This window comes from Simochromis diagramma, unplaced genomic scaffold, assembly GCF_900408965.1.
Source record: "Simochromis diagramma unplaced genomic scaffold, fSimDia1.1 OVJJ01000798.1, whole genome shotgun sequence".
In the NCBI taxonomy this organism is placed as follows: domain Eukaryota; kingdom Metazoa; phylum Chordata; class Actinopteri; order Cichliformes; family Cichlidae; genus Simochromis; species Simochromis diagramma.
The window spans coordinates 947,714-965,245 of NW_024386736.1; the positions used below are offsets into that span (position 1 = coordinate 947,714).

Below are 17,532 nucleotides of genomic sequence, written 5' to 3' on the forward strand. Positions count from 1 at the left end.
GGAGATGCTCTGTCCCCACTGCTGTTCTGCATAGGCCTGAACCCCCTCAGTGAGATCATTAACAAGACTGGCTACGGATACCGACTACGGAACGGAGCAGTTGTCAGCCACCTCCTGTACATGGATGACATCAAGCTGTATGCCAAGAGTGAACGAGACATTGATTCACTGATCCACACTACCAGGCTATACAGCAATGACATTGGAATGTCGTTCGGACTGGAGAAGTGTAGTCGGATGGTAACAAAGAGAGGGAAGGTAGTCAGAACTGAGGGGATTGAACTACCAGAAGGCAACATTGCAGACATAGAGGACAGTTACAAGTACCTGGGGATCCCGCAGACAAATGGGAACCATGAAGAGGCCGCTAGAAAGGCTGCAACCACCAAGTACCTGCAGAGGGTCAGGCAAGTCCTGAGGAGTCAGCTGAATGGTAAGAACAAGATCCGGGCCATCAACACGTACGCCCTGCCCGTGATCAGGTACCCTGCTGGGGTAATAGGCTGGCCAAAGGAGGAGATAGAAGCCACTGACATAAAGACAAGAAAGCTCCTTACCATGCATGGAGGGATTCACCCCAAGTCCAGCACCCTGAGGCTGTACGCTAAGCGGAAGGAAGGGGGCCGGGGACTGGTGAGTGTCAGCACCACAGTCCAGGATGAGACAACGAACATCCAAGAATACATTGGGAAGATGGCCCCAACTGACCGAGTGCTCAGTGAATACCTCAGGCAGCAGAAACCCAAGAAAGAGGAGGGAGACGAGGAACCATCATGGAAGGACAGGCCCCTGCACGGTATGTACCACCGGCAGATAGAGGGGGTGGCTGATATCCAGAAATCCTACCAGTGGCTGGACAAAGCTGGACTGAAAGACAGCACAGAGGCACTAATCATGGCAGCACAAGAACAAGCTCTGAGTACAAGATCCATAGAGGCTGGGGTCTATCACACCAGGCAAGACCCCAGGTGCAGGCTGTGTAAAGATGCCCCAGAGACGATCCAGCACATAACAGCAGGGTGCAAGATGCTAGCAGGCAAGGCATACATGGAACGCCACAACCAAGTGGCCGGCATAGTGTACAGGAACATCTGTGCCGAGTATAACCTGGAAGTCCCGAGGTCAAAATGGGAGATGCCCCCAAGGGTGGTGGAGAATGACCGAGCTAAGATCCTGTGGGACTTCCAGATACAGACGGACAAAATGGTGGTGGCTAACCAACCGGACATAGTGGTGGTAGACAAACAGAAGAAGATGGCCGTAGTGATCGATGTAGCGGTTCCGAATGACAGCAATATCAGGAAGAAGGAACACGAGAAGCTGGAGAAATACCAAGGGCTCAGAGAAGAGCTCGAGAGGATGTGGAGGGTGAAGGTAACGGTGGTCCCCGTGGTAATCGGAGCACTAGGTGCGGTGACTCCCAAGCTAGGCGAGTGGCTCCAGCAGATCCCGGGAATAACATCGGAGATCTCTGTCCAGAAGAGCGCAGTCCTGGGAACAGCTAAGATACTGCGCAGGACCCTCAAGCTCCCAGGCCTCTGGTAGAGGACCCGAGCTTGAAGGATAAACCGCCCGCAGGGGCGTGCTGGGTGTTTTTTTTTTTTTTTATATATAGATATATATAGATATATATATATATTGTACTATTCTTAGTTAGCGTTGTTGCGGATTCAAATATTGGGGATGGAGACAAGAGGAAAAACCAAAAGAACAACACTGGTCCGGCCGGGTTAAGTCAAACAATGATTTTAATGATCACACGCGTGGGAGATGGACACCGTACGCAGACAGCATCAGATCTCAAAATGGTGGAGCATTGATCAAACTCTTATAGCCTCTAGTGGCCCCCACCTTATCATAAAAGCCTAAACATTCACATGCTTTCTCTCACACAGCGCCTAAGCTACGACCTTGGCTCCCTGTTTATCTGCTCCTGCTGAGATGGGGCAGAAAACTCCAGTATGTTCTGTTCTCTTCTAATCAGACAAATAAGGCGATGACTTTCTGCGAACAGTATTTCTTATAACTCAACAGTATAATGCATCATAAAACAATATCATTCATTCACAATAAACCAGCAGTCTAATGTAATGCAAATCAGTTTAACAAATGCAATAGTTATCACCTTCTTCTAATTCAGGAGAATAATGCAAACTTAAACTACATAATAATTCACAATCTTTAATTAGGGGTATAACATGGCATAAAATAATATTATAATCTCACAGCGTATTGTCTGTCTTGTCTTAATGTTGGTTTATGTTGGTTTATAATGGAGCACTGTAAAAAAAAAAAATTCCCCCAGGGATCAATAAAGTATTCTGATTCTGATTCTGAAATGGATGTGAGAAGGAAAATCATTCAATGCATCATGGGAATCCCCCATCAGCCTACACCTAATGCAGCATAATTAAGGGAGGCTTCAGGGTCACCTGATCTAGTCCTAACTATATGAAACTTTTAAGCCTAATCTTAAAAAGTAGAGATGGTGTCTCTCTCCCAAATCTGGTTCCACAGAAGAGGGGCGTGAAAGCTGAATGCTCTGCCTCCCATTTTACTTTTGAATACTCGAGGAACCAAAAGTAAGTCTGAGAGAAAGTGCTGTAATGGGGTGATACAGTTCTGTAAGGTTTTTAAGAAAAGATGGGGTCTGATTATTTGATGAGAAGGACTCTTACTTCAGAATTTTGGATCAATGGAAGACTTTTCAGTTGTTTTTAGGACAACTTGATAATAATGAAACTAGTTTTTCAGCCCCACTCTGCTACAGGATGTTTCTAATTTTAGAGATATTGCCCAAAGGTAAGACAGCAGTCCTATACATTTGCATACATAAGACGTTTGAAGAAGGGTGTGGATGTGAGTGTATTTTCCACTGAATATGTGTTTTAATAAGTGTAGATTTCAATTCAATTTTATTTATATAGCGCCAAATCACAACAAAAGTCGCCTCAAGGCACTTTCCATGTACATTGTTGTTGGTACTTAGATAAGATTAAGACAATTCATTAAACTTATTATGTTGAGTGTATTTAGTTACCTTAGGTTAAACCAACATTATTATTCTATTTTGAAAATAATATATGTCTGATAAACCGCAATTTAACCTGTTTGCAATATATGCATTTTTCTTGTTCATTTTACGTTATATTTAAAAATATTTGTACAGCCTGTCTGCAGCAACGTTAACCAGGCTCAAAGCTGATGTTACCCTAATCTCCAAATCCTGACTCATGGTACAGGCCTCTGCTCTGAGCTCTCGCACGTTTTGGTTGGTTTTGTTTGCTTAGCTGTTTTGGTGTTGGCCCTCCCTAAAATATTTTTGAACTTCATGAGCTGTCTCTAAAAAGAAATTCAAATGCTGACAAAACTGGTACATGAACACAAACACCCTTCCTGTGGTTTTGCCTTATCAGCTTCAGTCATGTGTGACGCATGTGTGAAAAGTGCTTGACAGCTCACAGAACGCACTTTTTAGAAAGTGAAAATGTTTGAACTTAGATAACTTTTTTATTTTTTTTACATAAAACATACAGTGGGGCAAAAAAGTATTTAGTCAGCCACCGATTGTGCAAGTTCCCCCACCTAAAATGATGACAGAGGTCAGTAATTTGCACCAGAGGTACACTTCAACTGTGAGAGACAGAATGTGAAAAAAAAAATCCATGAATCCACATGGTAGGATTTGTAAAGAATTTATTCGTAAATCAGGGTGGAAAATAAGTATTTGGTCAATAACAAAAATACAACTCAATACTTTGTAACATAACCTTTGTTGGCAATAACAGAGGTCAAACGTTTACTATAGGTCTTTACCAGGTTTGCACACACAGTAGCTGGTATTTTGGCCCATTCCTCCATGCAGATCTTCTCGAGAGCAGTGATGTTTTGGGGCTGTCGCCGAGCAACACGGACTTTCAACTCCCGCCACAGATTTTCTATGGGGTTGAGGTCTGGAGACTGGCTAGGCCACTCCAGGACTTTCAAATGCTTCTTACGGAGCCACTCCTTTGTTGCCCGGGCGGTGTGTTTTGGATCATTGTCATGTTGGAAGACCCAGCCTCGTTTCATCTTCAAAGTTCTCACTGATGGAAGGAGGTTTTGGCTCAAAATCTCACGATACATGGCCCCATTCATTCTGTCCTTAACACGGATCAGTCGTCCTGTCCCCTTGGCAGAAAAACAGCCCCATAGCATGATGTTTCCACCCCCATGCTTCACAGTAGGTATGGTGTTCTTGGGATGCAACTCAGTATTCTTCTTCCTCCAAACACGACGAGTTGAGTTTATACCAAAAAGTTCTACTTTGGTTTCATCTGACCACATGACATTCTCCCAATCCTCTGCTGTATCATCCATGTGCTCTCTGGCAAACTTCAGACGGGCCTGGACATGCACTGGCTTCAGCAGCGGAACACGTCTGGCACTGCGGGATTTGATTCCCTGCCGTTGTAGTGTGTTACTGATGGTGACCTTTGTTACTTTGGTCCCAGCTCTCTGCAGGTCATTCACCAGGTCCCCCCATGTGGTTCTGGGATCTTTGCTCACCGTTCTCATGATCATTTTGACCCCACGGGATGAGATCTTGCGTGGAGCCCCAGATCGAGGGAGATTATCAGTGGTCTTGTATGTCTTCCATTTTCTGATGATTGCTCCCACAGTTGATTTTTTCACACCAAGCTGCTTGCCTATTGTAGATTCACTCTTCCCAGTCTGGTGCAGGTCTACAATACTTTTCCTGGTGTCCTTCGAAAGCTCTTTGGTCTTGGCCATGGCGGAGTTTGGAGTCTGACTGTTTGAGGCTGTGGACAGGTGTCTTTTATACAGATGATGAGTTCAAACAGGTGCCATTCATACAGGTAACAAGTGGGGGACAGAAAAGCTTCTTACAGAAGACGTTACAGGTCTGTGAGAGCCAGAGATTTTCCTTGTTTGAGGTGACCAAATACTTATTTTCCACCCTAATTTACGAATAAATTCTTTACAAATCCTACCATGTGAATTCATGGATTTTTTTTTCACATTCTGTCTCTCACAGTTGAAGTGTACCTCTGGTGCAAATTACTGACCTCTGTCATCATTTTAAGTGGGGGAACTTGCACAATCGGTGGCTGACTAAATGCTTTTTTGCCCCACTGTATTTATATATTACCTTAGTTTTTGTTCTGTGTGATTTTTAATTTGATAAAATGTTACTTTCTCTCATCTGACAGCACTCATCATGGGCATTAATGCCATTGTATTTTGGGGCTTTTAATGATTTCTTTGAACTGCTCTTTTTCCCTGCATCAAAATGACGACCTTTCCAGAGACATTAATAGGCCTTGTCAAGTTAAAATACTTTGTATAACCTTCAGAACCAGTTATTACAGATGTGAGTGTGTATATATCAAATCAAATAAAAAAACATTTTTTTATATACACAATCATACACAATATGACATGCAGTGAGATGCTTATAGCTGTGCAACTGCCGACCAGATAAAAGAATAAAACTAAATTTAAAAGTCAAGTATAAAAGTTAAAAATCAAAATTAAAAAGGTGTGCAAATCAACAGTGTGCACACTGACAGTGAACAGTTATGAGTTATGAGGTATATTACTGAAGTACATTATTGTTGTTGTTGTTGTTAAGTGCTTGTGCAATGATGTGTAGAGATATATAGATAAGAATATTTCTGTTTGTATGTAAACTCTGGCCCAGTGCGGACTGAATAAAGTCTAAAATAAATTCAAACGTGTGACCCAATTCTTGTTTGTGTGTTTTTTAACAGCGTGTGCTGTACAGTCATTGCACCCTGGAAAAAGAACAGTTCAAAGAAATTATTAAAAACCCACAAATTACCAAAAGTTTCACACCCATGATGAGTGTGTGTGTAAACCTATCATGTAAATTATTTTGATGAAGAAGTTTAGTTTGCATTTTGTATCTGGTATTTGTAAAAGCACCATAATATCGCTTCACTTGTTTATGATATTCCCACCCAGTCTCACATCACACCTACACACACACACACACACACACACACACACACACACACACACACACACACACACAGAGAGAGAGAGAGAGAGAGAGAGAGAGAGAGAGAGAGAGAGAGAGAGCAGCAGTTCCTTTAAATTTCAGACCTGAGCTGATCAGCTTCACTTTTGGACGACACCAGCTGAACATCATGTTTTGCTGTTGCATATTTTTGGCTGTTTCTTTGTTGCATTCTCTGTGTCACTTCCATGTGTCAGGCTACGGTAAGTTCTCACACATGTGGAGTTTTGTTACTGTGTTTATAAATGGCAGTTCTATTTTTTGCAATGGTCTTATTTACTGTACATTATATTAAACGATTAAATTATGTGATTTTCACATGTATTGTTTCACAATATATATATATTTATCGTAATTTTCTTAATTTACTTTTCTCAGTATTGTGCCTTCCTTATTTTCTGTGTAATAGTTATCATCTATATCCTTTTCAGTGCCAGACAGTGCATAACATGAAGTGATATACTGTAACTATATGTGTAGTACAGTATTAACCACTTTCTTAGCTAATGGAGCAAAGCCTGGGAGCTACTTCAGGCAGGCTCTGCATCATGTATCAATTTGTTGGTTTATTTAACGTTCACATGTCATGGTTTGAGTGTTTTGAGCGTTTTGAGTTTTCCTTTTGATTTATGATGCTTTGCTTTATCAGGATGTTTAGGTCAGAGTTTTGCTCCTCTAATGTTTTGTGTTATTTTGTGTTCATGTTTCCTTCCGTTACATTGTGAAGATGTTTTAAGTTCAATTTCATTCAGTTTAGTCTTGAGTTCAGTTTTTTTATGCTGTTGAGTTTATTTGTATCTGTTTTTTTGGGCTCTGTCTCTTTCCTGTGTCTCCTGTGAGAGTCTGCCATGTCCTCTGTGTGTGTTTCCCCAGTCATGTCTGTGTTTGGTCTCGCTCCCTCCGTGTCTCGTCTCCCATAACTGTTTCCATGTTTCCCTCTTTGTGTGTCCTTCCTTTGTCTCCGCAGTTGTCTTGTGTCCATTTGCGTTCCTTCCTCCAGCTCCCACCTTCTCGCTCCCTGTTCCCACATCCAGGTCTTGTGTTCCGTGTTCTGTGTTTAGTGTTTAGCTTTAGTTCATGCAGTTTAGTTTGTTAGTTAAGTCTCTGTTCTCATTTGCCTCTTATTTATATTTTCATTCAACCCAAATAAACGGCTCGCCTTTTGTTTAAACTCACTCCCTTTTTCAAGTGTCTGCATTTGGGTCCTCATAATCTCTCCACACTGTCCGACATCAGAATTTCTCATCTCTTATCATTATTAACTGCAAAGTCAGTTATCATTTAAATGCTTAGCAGGGCCTCAATTTGCTCTAAAACAGCCTCAGTTCTTCTTGCTCTTGTGTCCAAAAGATGTTGACAGATTTGTCCCATTCAGTCTAGAGATGGCACGATACCACTTTTTTATGCCCGATACCGATACCGATATCATAAATTTGGATATCGGCCGATACCGATATGAATCCGATATAGTGTGTTTTTTAATCAATAAAACTGTTTTTTTAATATCTTGCTGCTTTTTGTATAAGTTCATACTCAAGTTAAAAAAAACAACAAAAAAAACCCCACTAAACCTATTCTGTTATACCTGTATGCAAAAAATGCACTGCACCCAAAATATTTCATAGTTCAGCAATACTGATCAATCTAATAAACTTAAACCTACTCCATCCTCCCTATTCTGGTATTTTAAAGAGTAAGCAACCTAACTAATAGGGCTCTAAAACTCCCAGCAAAAAAAAAAAAAAAAAAAGAAAGAAAAAATCCCCCTCCACCTCATGATGCTTGATCGACGTAATCAACTTTAATTTGATGCAGTGTGAAAAAAAAATGCACAGAAATAAATTATTTTCAAGAATAATTAAATAGATTCAACATCTTTCTTCAACAGAACTGCAGACTGCATAGATGATACCTTCCCAAAGGAAAAAGTACTATAGCTTACTAGGGTGTATTAGACTTAATAGTTACTATATACAGTAATGGACTTCTATTCATTTTACATCAGATTAAGACTTTGGGTGTAAGATTCAGATAATTATTTATTAAAAGCTAGACATTTTTGAATGAGAATAAGAAAGAAAAGTATGTGTTTGTGCCCCCTTCTTCCTGTTAATGCCCTATCGGCCCCCCTGGCTAAACTTTGCTAGATCCGCCCCTGCACAGTTACCAGCCGTCAGCTACATAGAAAAAGATCCTGGTCTAGAAAGTAACATTAAATAAATTCTAACAACAGCTTATCAAGCTTAAACGTGCTGCTGTTGTTCAGCCGCTGGTTTCCTCTTTCTGGTGCAAAGTGGGAGATAAACAAACAAGAGAGACAGACTCGCGACAGAAAAGCCGATCAGCTGATCACTGATCAGTTTCATGATTGAAGTAGCAGCAGGAGAGGGAGGGGGAGACAAGAGGCAGTCCTCCATATATCGGTTGTTAAGCTTAACGTGGGAATGCTTTACAAACATTCAGAGATGAACTTACACACTTGCTTTACTTCTCTCTGGGATCACTTCCTCTGAGATGAAATGCCGGATTGGTAGGAGGCTACAAATACACACAGCCCACGTGAGCACACTGCTCCGATGTGCTACGGTTATGAGGAGAGTTACGCCGTGTCGAAAGTTTTGTGAGGTGCTTTTTTGATATTTAATGGATCGGATTACATTTTTTATTTTTCTCCGATATCCGATCCAGTAATTTACGTCAGTAGCGGACCGATACCGATAGGTAATATCGGATCGGTCCATCTCTAATTCAGTCAGTCTGTTTTTGGTTTGGAGACACCTGTGAGAAAAGATGTTGGAAAACTTTAACTGTCCAGATTTGGTGGAGCCTGTCTCTCTGCAGCCTCTGATTTCTGTTTTGGCTTGTTGAAACCCAACATGCATTTGTGCTGCTGTAGCCTCGAGGACAGATGCTTTTCTGTCCAGCCCAGTTGCAGGTGAAATCTAAATGATCATAGTCTGCCCTTTCTCCTCTGGCCTCAACAAGCCACTGTCTCTGCAGAAGTGCTGCTCACTGGATGTTTTTGGTTTATCACATCTTTCAGAGTTACTGAAATGTGAATCCCAGGAGATCGACAGTTTCAAATATAGTCAAACGTTATCACAGTTGAAGAGATCGCATATTTTCTACATCCTTATATTTGTCACAGACAGCTGATCGATAATTTTAATCATATTCTTAACTTTTCACTTTCATGGGAATTTCTCCCACCTGCTTCATGGGCACCATCATGATCTCCTGTACATGAAAAAGCTCATCCTCAGACAGGGTGCAGGCTTCAGTCATTTGTGACGGGCTCAGATTGGACCTGCTACACTTATATATTGAAAGCAACTGAGGTGAGCAGGATGGATGGTAAATATTTTTCTTGCAAATAATTGCATGTAATGTTTTTTTCTTACAGATCCTAGCTGCACAGAGTATCCTGTGTTCACTCCATCTGCACTGGTAGTGAAGTACGGTGACCCAGCCAGTGTTACATGTGTTGTATGTCAGAAGGACTGCAGTGTAGATGTTTCAGGTTTAGAGTACCCTGTGGGAAAAGTTTCACAAAATGGAACCACGATGTTCTGGACGGTTGACAGACTGACTGACTGGGGCATATCTCTACACTGCTATTATAACAATGATGCTGGTGCTCAGTGTACTAGCATTCTGAATCCAACTCTTTATCGTAAGTATGCTTACTTTAGAAAATGAGACTTTTTAGTGGATTTTACATCATCTGTGATCTAAATTTAATCTTTTTGTCTAAATACACAGTTAGATGGATTCATACTCTCAGCGGTTACTGACTGACATCTACCTGTGTTACTCTTTCTTTCCTTGTCTTCTCAGAGCCTCCAGAAAGTGTCTCCATCAGCTTTGTAAACCACACTGAGATGATGTTTGAGAATCAGCAGTACACCCTGCAGTGTAGCGTACAGAACGTAGCTCCTGTTCAAAGCCTCACTGTGACCTTCTACAGAGGAAACACAGCACTGGGTCACCTACAGTCCGACAGTGAACAGAAGAAACCAGTGAATGAGACCTTCACTCTGAACATCACCCCCAGTAGAGAAGATGATGGAGCCCAGTACTGGTGCGAAGCCAAGCTGGAGCTGGGACCAGCTGGACCACAGCGCCCTCCAGTGGTGACATCAGAAAAGCTCCGTGCTATAGTTCACTGTGAGTCTGAGGGGGGAAAAACAGATTTACATTTACATGTGTAATTTTCATGGCTCTTTATGTAATGTAAGAGGTTTCCGTGCCTCAAATCATTTTCCCCATTTGTTCAATTTTCCATTGGATTATGACGAGAATACAATTTCTATCCTAAGTCTCAGACTGAAGACACATCTCTGACCAGTGAGACTCTGATCTTTTAATATCAATATATATCTAATATACAGTGGGTACGGAAAGTATTCAGGCCCCCTTAAATTTTTCACTCATTGTTATATTGCAGCCATTTGCTAAAATCATTTAAGTTCATTTTTTCCTCATTAATGTACACACAGCACCCCATATTGACAGAAAAATGCAGAATTGTTGACATTTTTGCAGATTTATTAAAAAAAGAAAAACTGAAATATCACATGGTCCTAAGTATTCAGACCTTTTACTCAGTATTTAGTGGAAGTATTTTGGGAAAGATGCAACAAGTTTTTCACACCTGGATTTGGGGATCCTCCGCTATTCCTCCTTGCAGATGCTCTCTGATTCTGTCAGGTTGGATGATAAATGTTGGTGGACAGCCATTTTTATGTTGGGTTTAAGTTAGGGCTCTGGCTCGGCCATTCAAGAACAGTCACAGCGCTGGTGTGAAGTCACTCCTTTGTTATCTTAGCTGTGTGCTTAGGGTCATTGTCTTGTTGGAAGGCAAACCTTCAGCCCAGTCTGAGGTCCTGAGCACTCAGGACAAGGTTTTCATCCCTGTACTTGGCCGCATTCATCTTTCCCTCAATTGCAACCAGTCGTCCTGCAGCTGAAAAACACCCCCACAGCATGATGCTGCCACCACCATGCTTCACTGTTGGGACCGTATTGGCCAGGTGATGAGCAGTGCCTGGCTTTCTCCACACATACCACTTAGAATTAAGGCCAAAAAGTTCTATCTTGGTCTCATCACACCAGAGAATCTTATTTCTCACCATCTTGGAGTCCTTCAGGTGTTTTTTTGTTTGTTTTTTTTAGCAAACTCCATGAGGGCATTCATGTGTCTCGCACTGAGGAGAGGCAAAGAATGAACAATTTAAGTGGGTCTGAATACTTTCCATACCCACTGTACACTACCAGTCAAAAGTTTGGACACACCTTCTGATTTAATGGCGTTCCTTTATTTTCATGAACATTTACATTGTAGATTCTTCTGAAGGCATCAAAACTATGAACACGTATAGAATTATGTAATAAACAAAAAAGTGTGAAATAACTCAAAACATGTTTTATATTATAGATTCTTCAAAATAGCCACCTGTTCCTTTGATTACTACTTTGCGCACTCTTGGCATTCTCTCAATGAGCTTCATGAGGTCGTCACCTGAAATGTTTTTGCAACAGTCTTGAAGGAGTTCCCAGAGGTGCTGAGCACTTGTTGGTCTTTTTGTCTTCGCTCTGTGGTCCATCTCATCCCAAACAATCTCGACTGGGTTTCGGTCAGACGACTGTGCACTCCATCACTCTCCTTCTTGGTCAAATAGGCCTCTCACAGCCTGGAGGCGTGTTTGGGGTCATTGTCCTGTTGAAAAATAAATGATGGTCCAACTAAATGCAAACTGGATAGGATGGCATGTTGGTTTAGTGTGCCTTCAATTTTGAATAAATCCCCAACAGTGTCACCAGGAGAGCACCCCCACACCATCACACCACCTCCTCCATGATTCACAGTGGGAACTATACATGTAGAGACCATCCGTTCACCTTTTCTGCTTTGCACAAAGACGCGGCAGGTGGAAACAAAGATCTCAGATTTGGACTCATCAGACCAAAGCACAGATTTCCGCTGGTTTAATGTCCAATCCTTATGTTTCTTGGCCCAAACAAATCTCTTCTGATTGTTGCCTTTCCTTAGTCGTGGTTTTTAGCAGCTGTTTGACCATAAAGGCCTGATTCACGCAGTCTCCTCTGAACAGTTGATGTGGAGATGTGTCTGCTACTGGAACTCTGTGTGGCATTTATCTGGGCTCTGATCAGAGGTGCTGTTCACTTGCGATTTCTGAGGCTGGTGACTCGGGTGAATTTATCCTCAGAAGCAGAGGTGACTCTCGGTCTTGCTTCCCTGGGGTGGTCCTCATGTGAGCCAGTTTCCTCGTAGTGCTTGATGTTTTAGCAATATTCTGACTGACTGACCTTCAGTTCTTAAAGTAATGATGAACTGTCATTTCTCTTTACTTAGCTCATTGGTTCTTCCCCTAATATGAATTCTAACAGTTGTCAAATAGGGCTGTCAGCTGGGTACCAACCTTCTGCACAACACAACTGATGGTCCCAACAATAATTAAGAAGACAAGAAATTCCACAAATGAAAAATGACAAGTCACACCTGTGAAGTAAAAGCAGGTGAGCATCATGAAGCTCATTGAGAGAAGACCAAGGGTTTGTAACGCTGTTAACAAAGCAAAGGGTGGCTACTTTGAGGAATCTAAAATATAAGACATTATTTTTAGAGTTATTTATCATTTATTTCTTTGCTACATAATTCCATATATCTTGCTTCATATATTTGATGTCTTCAGTAAGTATCTACAATAATGAAAGTAGTAAAAATAAAGAAAAAACATTAAACGAGATTATGTGTACAAACTTTTGGTAGTTTTTTGGTGTATACTGTACATTATGTTTTGTATAAAGAGCAACACCCTGCAAGGTAACTGCAGCAGTTAAATATAATGAAGTGGAATAAATGGTAAAATATTACCCACTGAAAAATAAGTATTAAGTATACTAGCATACGGTGAAAGTGAAGTATAGTATAGTGTACTAGAGACAGTAATTTGATACTTTTCACTCTCCATGAATATGTGCTTCCACTTCAGTGTGGACACAAGGGGCATGCTCAGTCTTTATGTGATAGTCATATTGCCTTTGACCTTTATTATGTTTTTGTTATTAATTTAAGACCCCCTCAGTAACATATTTAAGATGAACATGATTCTCAAATCATCACAATCAACAGCACAGTTTGATCACTGATGTGAGCCGGTGACATGAACACATTTAATCAGGTAACTTATCCAAACAAAGGAGTCTGATGTCAGACACAACTGTTAACTCGCTACTCTGACTCACATCTGGATCCAGAAACCACCATACTTATATGTGCATCATATGACCTAGAGGGGATAACATTAAATGAGAACATTTAGTAATAACTCCAGAAAGCCTCAGAGGCTAATTGTACACAGTTCAGCAGAGATTAAAGGAATTGTCTGACTGTCAAAACAATTCATGTGTGCATCAGTGAACATTCCTCTTTTAAATTAAAAAGGGTTGATTTTGCTAATATATTGTGTTCTGTTTCTTCTTCAATAATCACACAGATGGGCCTGAGCTCAATGAGCCACCAAATCCAGATGTGATCACAATCACAGAAGGAGACACTCTACACCTGAACTGCTCCTCTGTGGGAAACCCCAGCCCCTCATACACCTGGACACTCCCATTAAATAGCTCTCCTTCCTACACTGGCAGCGTTCTCACTATTAAATCTGTTGGGTTTGAGCAGGAAGGACAGCATATCTGCACTGCGAGCAACACAGTAGGGACTGTCACCAAGGAGTTTAACATTGATGTACAAGGTGAGTGTTGTCAGATACTTCCTGGAAAATGAGTCACTGAAGATCAATCACAATATTTTCCTCTAGAAATGATACAGCAGTTGAGAATAATCCAATCTTTAATCCAAGAATTAAATTCATTGTGATTGTTTTGGTGTTTTTAATTTGCCTCGTGTATATTATTCTTCTTTTCTTTTTTACAGTCAGCTCCATCCCATACATAATACGTGGAACCTTACTGGGAGTTCTGGTCCTTGTCGGTCTGTCACTGGGATGCTACTGTAAACGCAAGCAAAGGGGAAACTACAAACTCAGTAAAATTATTGTTATTGACAGCTGAAGAAATGACTGAATGGTTAACACCTGATTCTGATTAGCAGCTTGTCTGTCTATCCTCTGTGAGCAAACTTCCTGTTTAGCACATATGCAAGGCAAGCTTTCACATTTCTGATCATTTATGATCAACAGTTGATTTCTTTCTTTAAATGTTACAGATATTTAAACAGCTGTTGATGAGCTGTAGTCCCTCACTCTCTGTTTAGCCGAACCAAATTCATGGTTCTCTTCTAATTTTCTTAAACTCAATAGTAACACATCAGAGCTTCTGCTGGTAGGCACTAAACAACACTATCCAGAACTAATAGCTTTTCAATCACAATCAATAACTGGCCAGTCTCTGTTTCTCCATGTGTGAAAAGTTTGGGTGTCGTCCTCGATAGTACTCTTGTAACTCACACATCAATAACGTTACTCGGTCTGCATATTTCCATTTGTGTAACATTAATCGTCTCCGTCCTTTTCCCACATGTCACTGCTGTTCTTGTTCATAGCCTGGTCACTTCCCGGATCGATTACTGCAACTCTCTTCTTTTTGGTCTTAGTCAAAAATCTCTCCATAAGCTTCAACGTGTCCCGAACTCTGCTGCTCGTATTATCACCGGGACCTCTTCTATGCACCACATCACCCCTGCTCTGCAGCAGCTTCATTGGCTTCCGCTCAAATACCGCATCAATTTCAAGATACTTTTGTATACATTTAAGGCTATTCATCATCTCTCCCCTTCATACCTCTCTGATCTGGTTCAGATCACCATTCCTTCTCGGCTCCTCTCTCTGTCCCTTCCCCTCGGTTAGCCACCATGGGGCACAGGGCTTTCTCTGCTCCTCGACTTTGGAATTCCCTTCCTCCTGATATGAGAAATATCACTTCCTTCTCTCTTTTTAAGTCTAGACTCAAAACTCACCTGTTCACAATAGCCTATTCCACATAAGCTTTTCCATTCTGCTTTTTAAATTTACTCCACATTTTATCTTTATAACTTTGTAAACTGTTATGCTTGTTGCTGTTTTGCTTGTCTCTATTCTGCTGTGTGCAGTGTTCCTGAGTGTTTTGAAAGGCGCTTTTAAAATAAAATGTATTTTTATTATTATTATTAGTCTCAAAGTAGGGCCATAGGGTCTGCAAAATAATTTACTATCAGTTAAACAAATTTCTTTGTTATATCACAAAAACATCTGGGTGTCATTTTGTCTACAAAACAACCACATGGTGTCCTCTTCACTCCCTCGTGATATCAGTGGGACAAAGGTCACTGTCAAAGATCACTGAGTGTGTGCAGGTGACCAGTATGTGTGGATATTTACTGGATATTTATTGCAATGTTATTATTCTTTGCATACTTCGGGCAACATCTTAACTGACTTATTTTCCTTGATCAAAACTCTTACATGATGTTAGCGATGTCTCTTTGTTGCATTTACGGTAGTTTGTTGTTGTTGTTCAGCTTAAGTACAGATTTCAGAGCTATGGTTTAATTATTATTTCATGTTAGATCCTTGTTTTCTTATGTTTAAGCAACAGCTGCCACTGTGTAATTATCTAACAACCTGCATTCATAATGACATTTATTTATTCGTTACAGAACCACACACACACACACAGACTAACGAGCTATCATATCAATACTTTGTGACTGATGCCCCCTGGTGGTCACATCTTTTAAGAAACAAACATTATAGTCCTTCAAATTTGCTGCAACAGGGTCTTCAGATCAGCGGCGCCTCCAGGATTTTTTCATTGGTGTGGCCATATTTCCATTTTTATTATGCTGTTGTCAAATATAGGTGACTTGAAAAATAGAGTTGATATCACTGAAAACAGATACAAACATACAGACTTTTAACTTCACACAAAGTGCTGTCACTGTTATGCTTGCAGTTTATTCACCCACAGTTTTTATTTCATTTTTTACGTTTTTTTTAGTTCAGCGAGAGAAGTGAATAATGTTTGAGTCTTGAACGGGTACGTTTAAGGATCCGTGTTTGTATTTGTTAAAGTCTTTGTTTGTCCCATTTCATCCTCAGCCTATCCAAGCGCACTTATCTGAACAAATCACTCAAATCCCTCCCTGTCATAGCCTCTGTCTGTCTGACTTCTGCAAGTGAATTTGCTGTAAAGCAAAGCACATCTGCAAGGGAAGGTTCATTGTTTATACTCATCATTAGTTTCATCTCTGATTTAATGTTACATTTGTGCTCTGCCAGCTGTTGATGAGCAGTGGATTTCAAAGTGGGGTCCAGTCTGCAAAATAATTTACTAACATTAATTTACTAAAAATGTCACTAATGTCACTGACAAATTAGTATTTATTCAATGTTTTTAAACAAATAATTGCATCTAAGAGCACAAATGGTGTCAAGATTATAATAGATAAATATTCTCATCTGTGAGGGGGTCACTGGGCCCAAAGGTTTGACTCTCTAGTGAGCTCCTCCTGAGGACCTTTAATAATGTAATACTTGTGTTTTACCACTATAAGACGCTAGATAATAATCTGAGATACTGGAGGCAGTGTGAGCAACAGTTAATATGAAAAAGCTGATGATCTGCATGAATCTGAACTTTTCAGTCAAGATCACAGTCAGAGCTAGAGTCAGAGGTAGTGACATAATTCTCCAGGCCTATTTCCTGTTATTTAAAGGTTGAGCTATTCCCATGTCAGACAATCATAACATGTAATGTAATAACAATGACCTTTCTTTTCTCACATAACACCACACACATCAAACTTGGATTATTTATGTGAATATTACCTGATTAAGACATTTTCACAAAGTTATGTAGTTTATACGTATCTCACTTTGACCCTGAATATAAATAACTGTGAATAGAGGGTTATTAGTGGGGACTCTATTGTTAATTGCCCCTTGGAGATAAATAAAGTCTCTCTGACATGTCAAGCTGTCATTTCTGTTTTTTTTGTTTGTAGAAGCTTTCAGTGTCTGTAAGAGGTATCCGTCATCACTCAGAGAGCTGTGACTTCTTTATATTCTCATAGGAGTACTGGCAGTATGACTAGCTGCCAGTTCTTTGAATCAAAGTCATAGTGTTAAAATTAGCCGTACTGAGAAAAAAAAGTCCCGTCAGGATGCAAACGTAATCCACTCCTCAGTGAAACTCATCGATCCACTGTTGCTTCATTTTTTCCACTTCTGTCAACTTTGCAGAACTGAAAACTCAGTTTTAGCTAATCTGACGCAGGCCTGTTACAGGTCAAAGCTGAAGTATATCGATGTACTGTTAAGTGGAATCTGAATGTAGAAATATGCATTTATGTTCTAGCATTTTCATTTCCAAACAATCAACAAAGTCCTGGTGAAATTTAAAGGCTGCTCAGTTTTGCCTCCAGCATGTGTGTTTTCTCCTCTCTGTGTGTTTGTGTGCATGTTTCT

The 17,532-nt window shown here is 40.5% G+C and overlaps 1 protein-coding gene across 1 annotated transcript; it reads left to right on the forward strand.

Annotated features, from left to right (window-relative positions):
* Positions 1-2,660: 2,660 nt before the first annotated feature.
* On the forward strand, positions 2,661-15,243 carry LOC120743756 (cell adhesion molecule 4-like). The gene is made up of 5 exons (XM_040047620.1): positions 2,661-2,802; positions 9,447-9,716; positions 9,881-10,210; positions 13,564-13,821; positions 14,004-15,243. Exons 1-5 carry the CDS (start codon positions 2,772-2,774, stop codon positions 14,138-14,140), a joined length of 1,026 nt encoding a protein of 341 aa, XP_039903554.1. The 5' UTR covers positions 2,661-2,771; the 3' UTR covers positions 14,141-15,243.
* Positions 15,244-17,532: the final 2,289 nt, after the last annotated feature.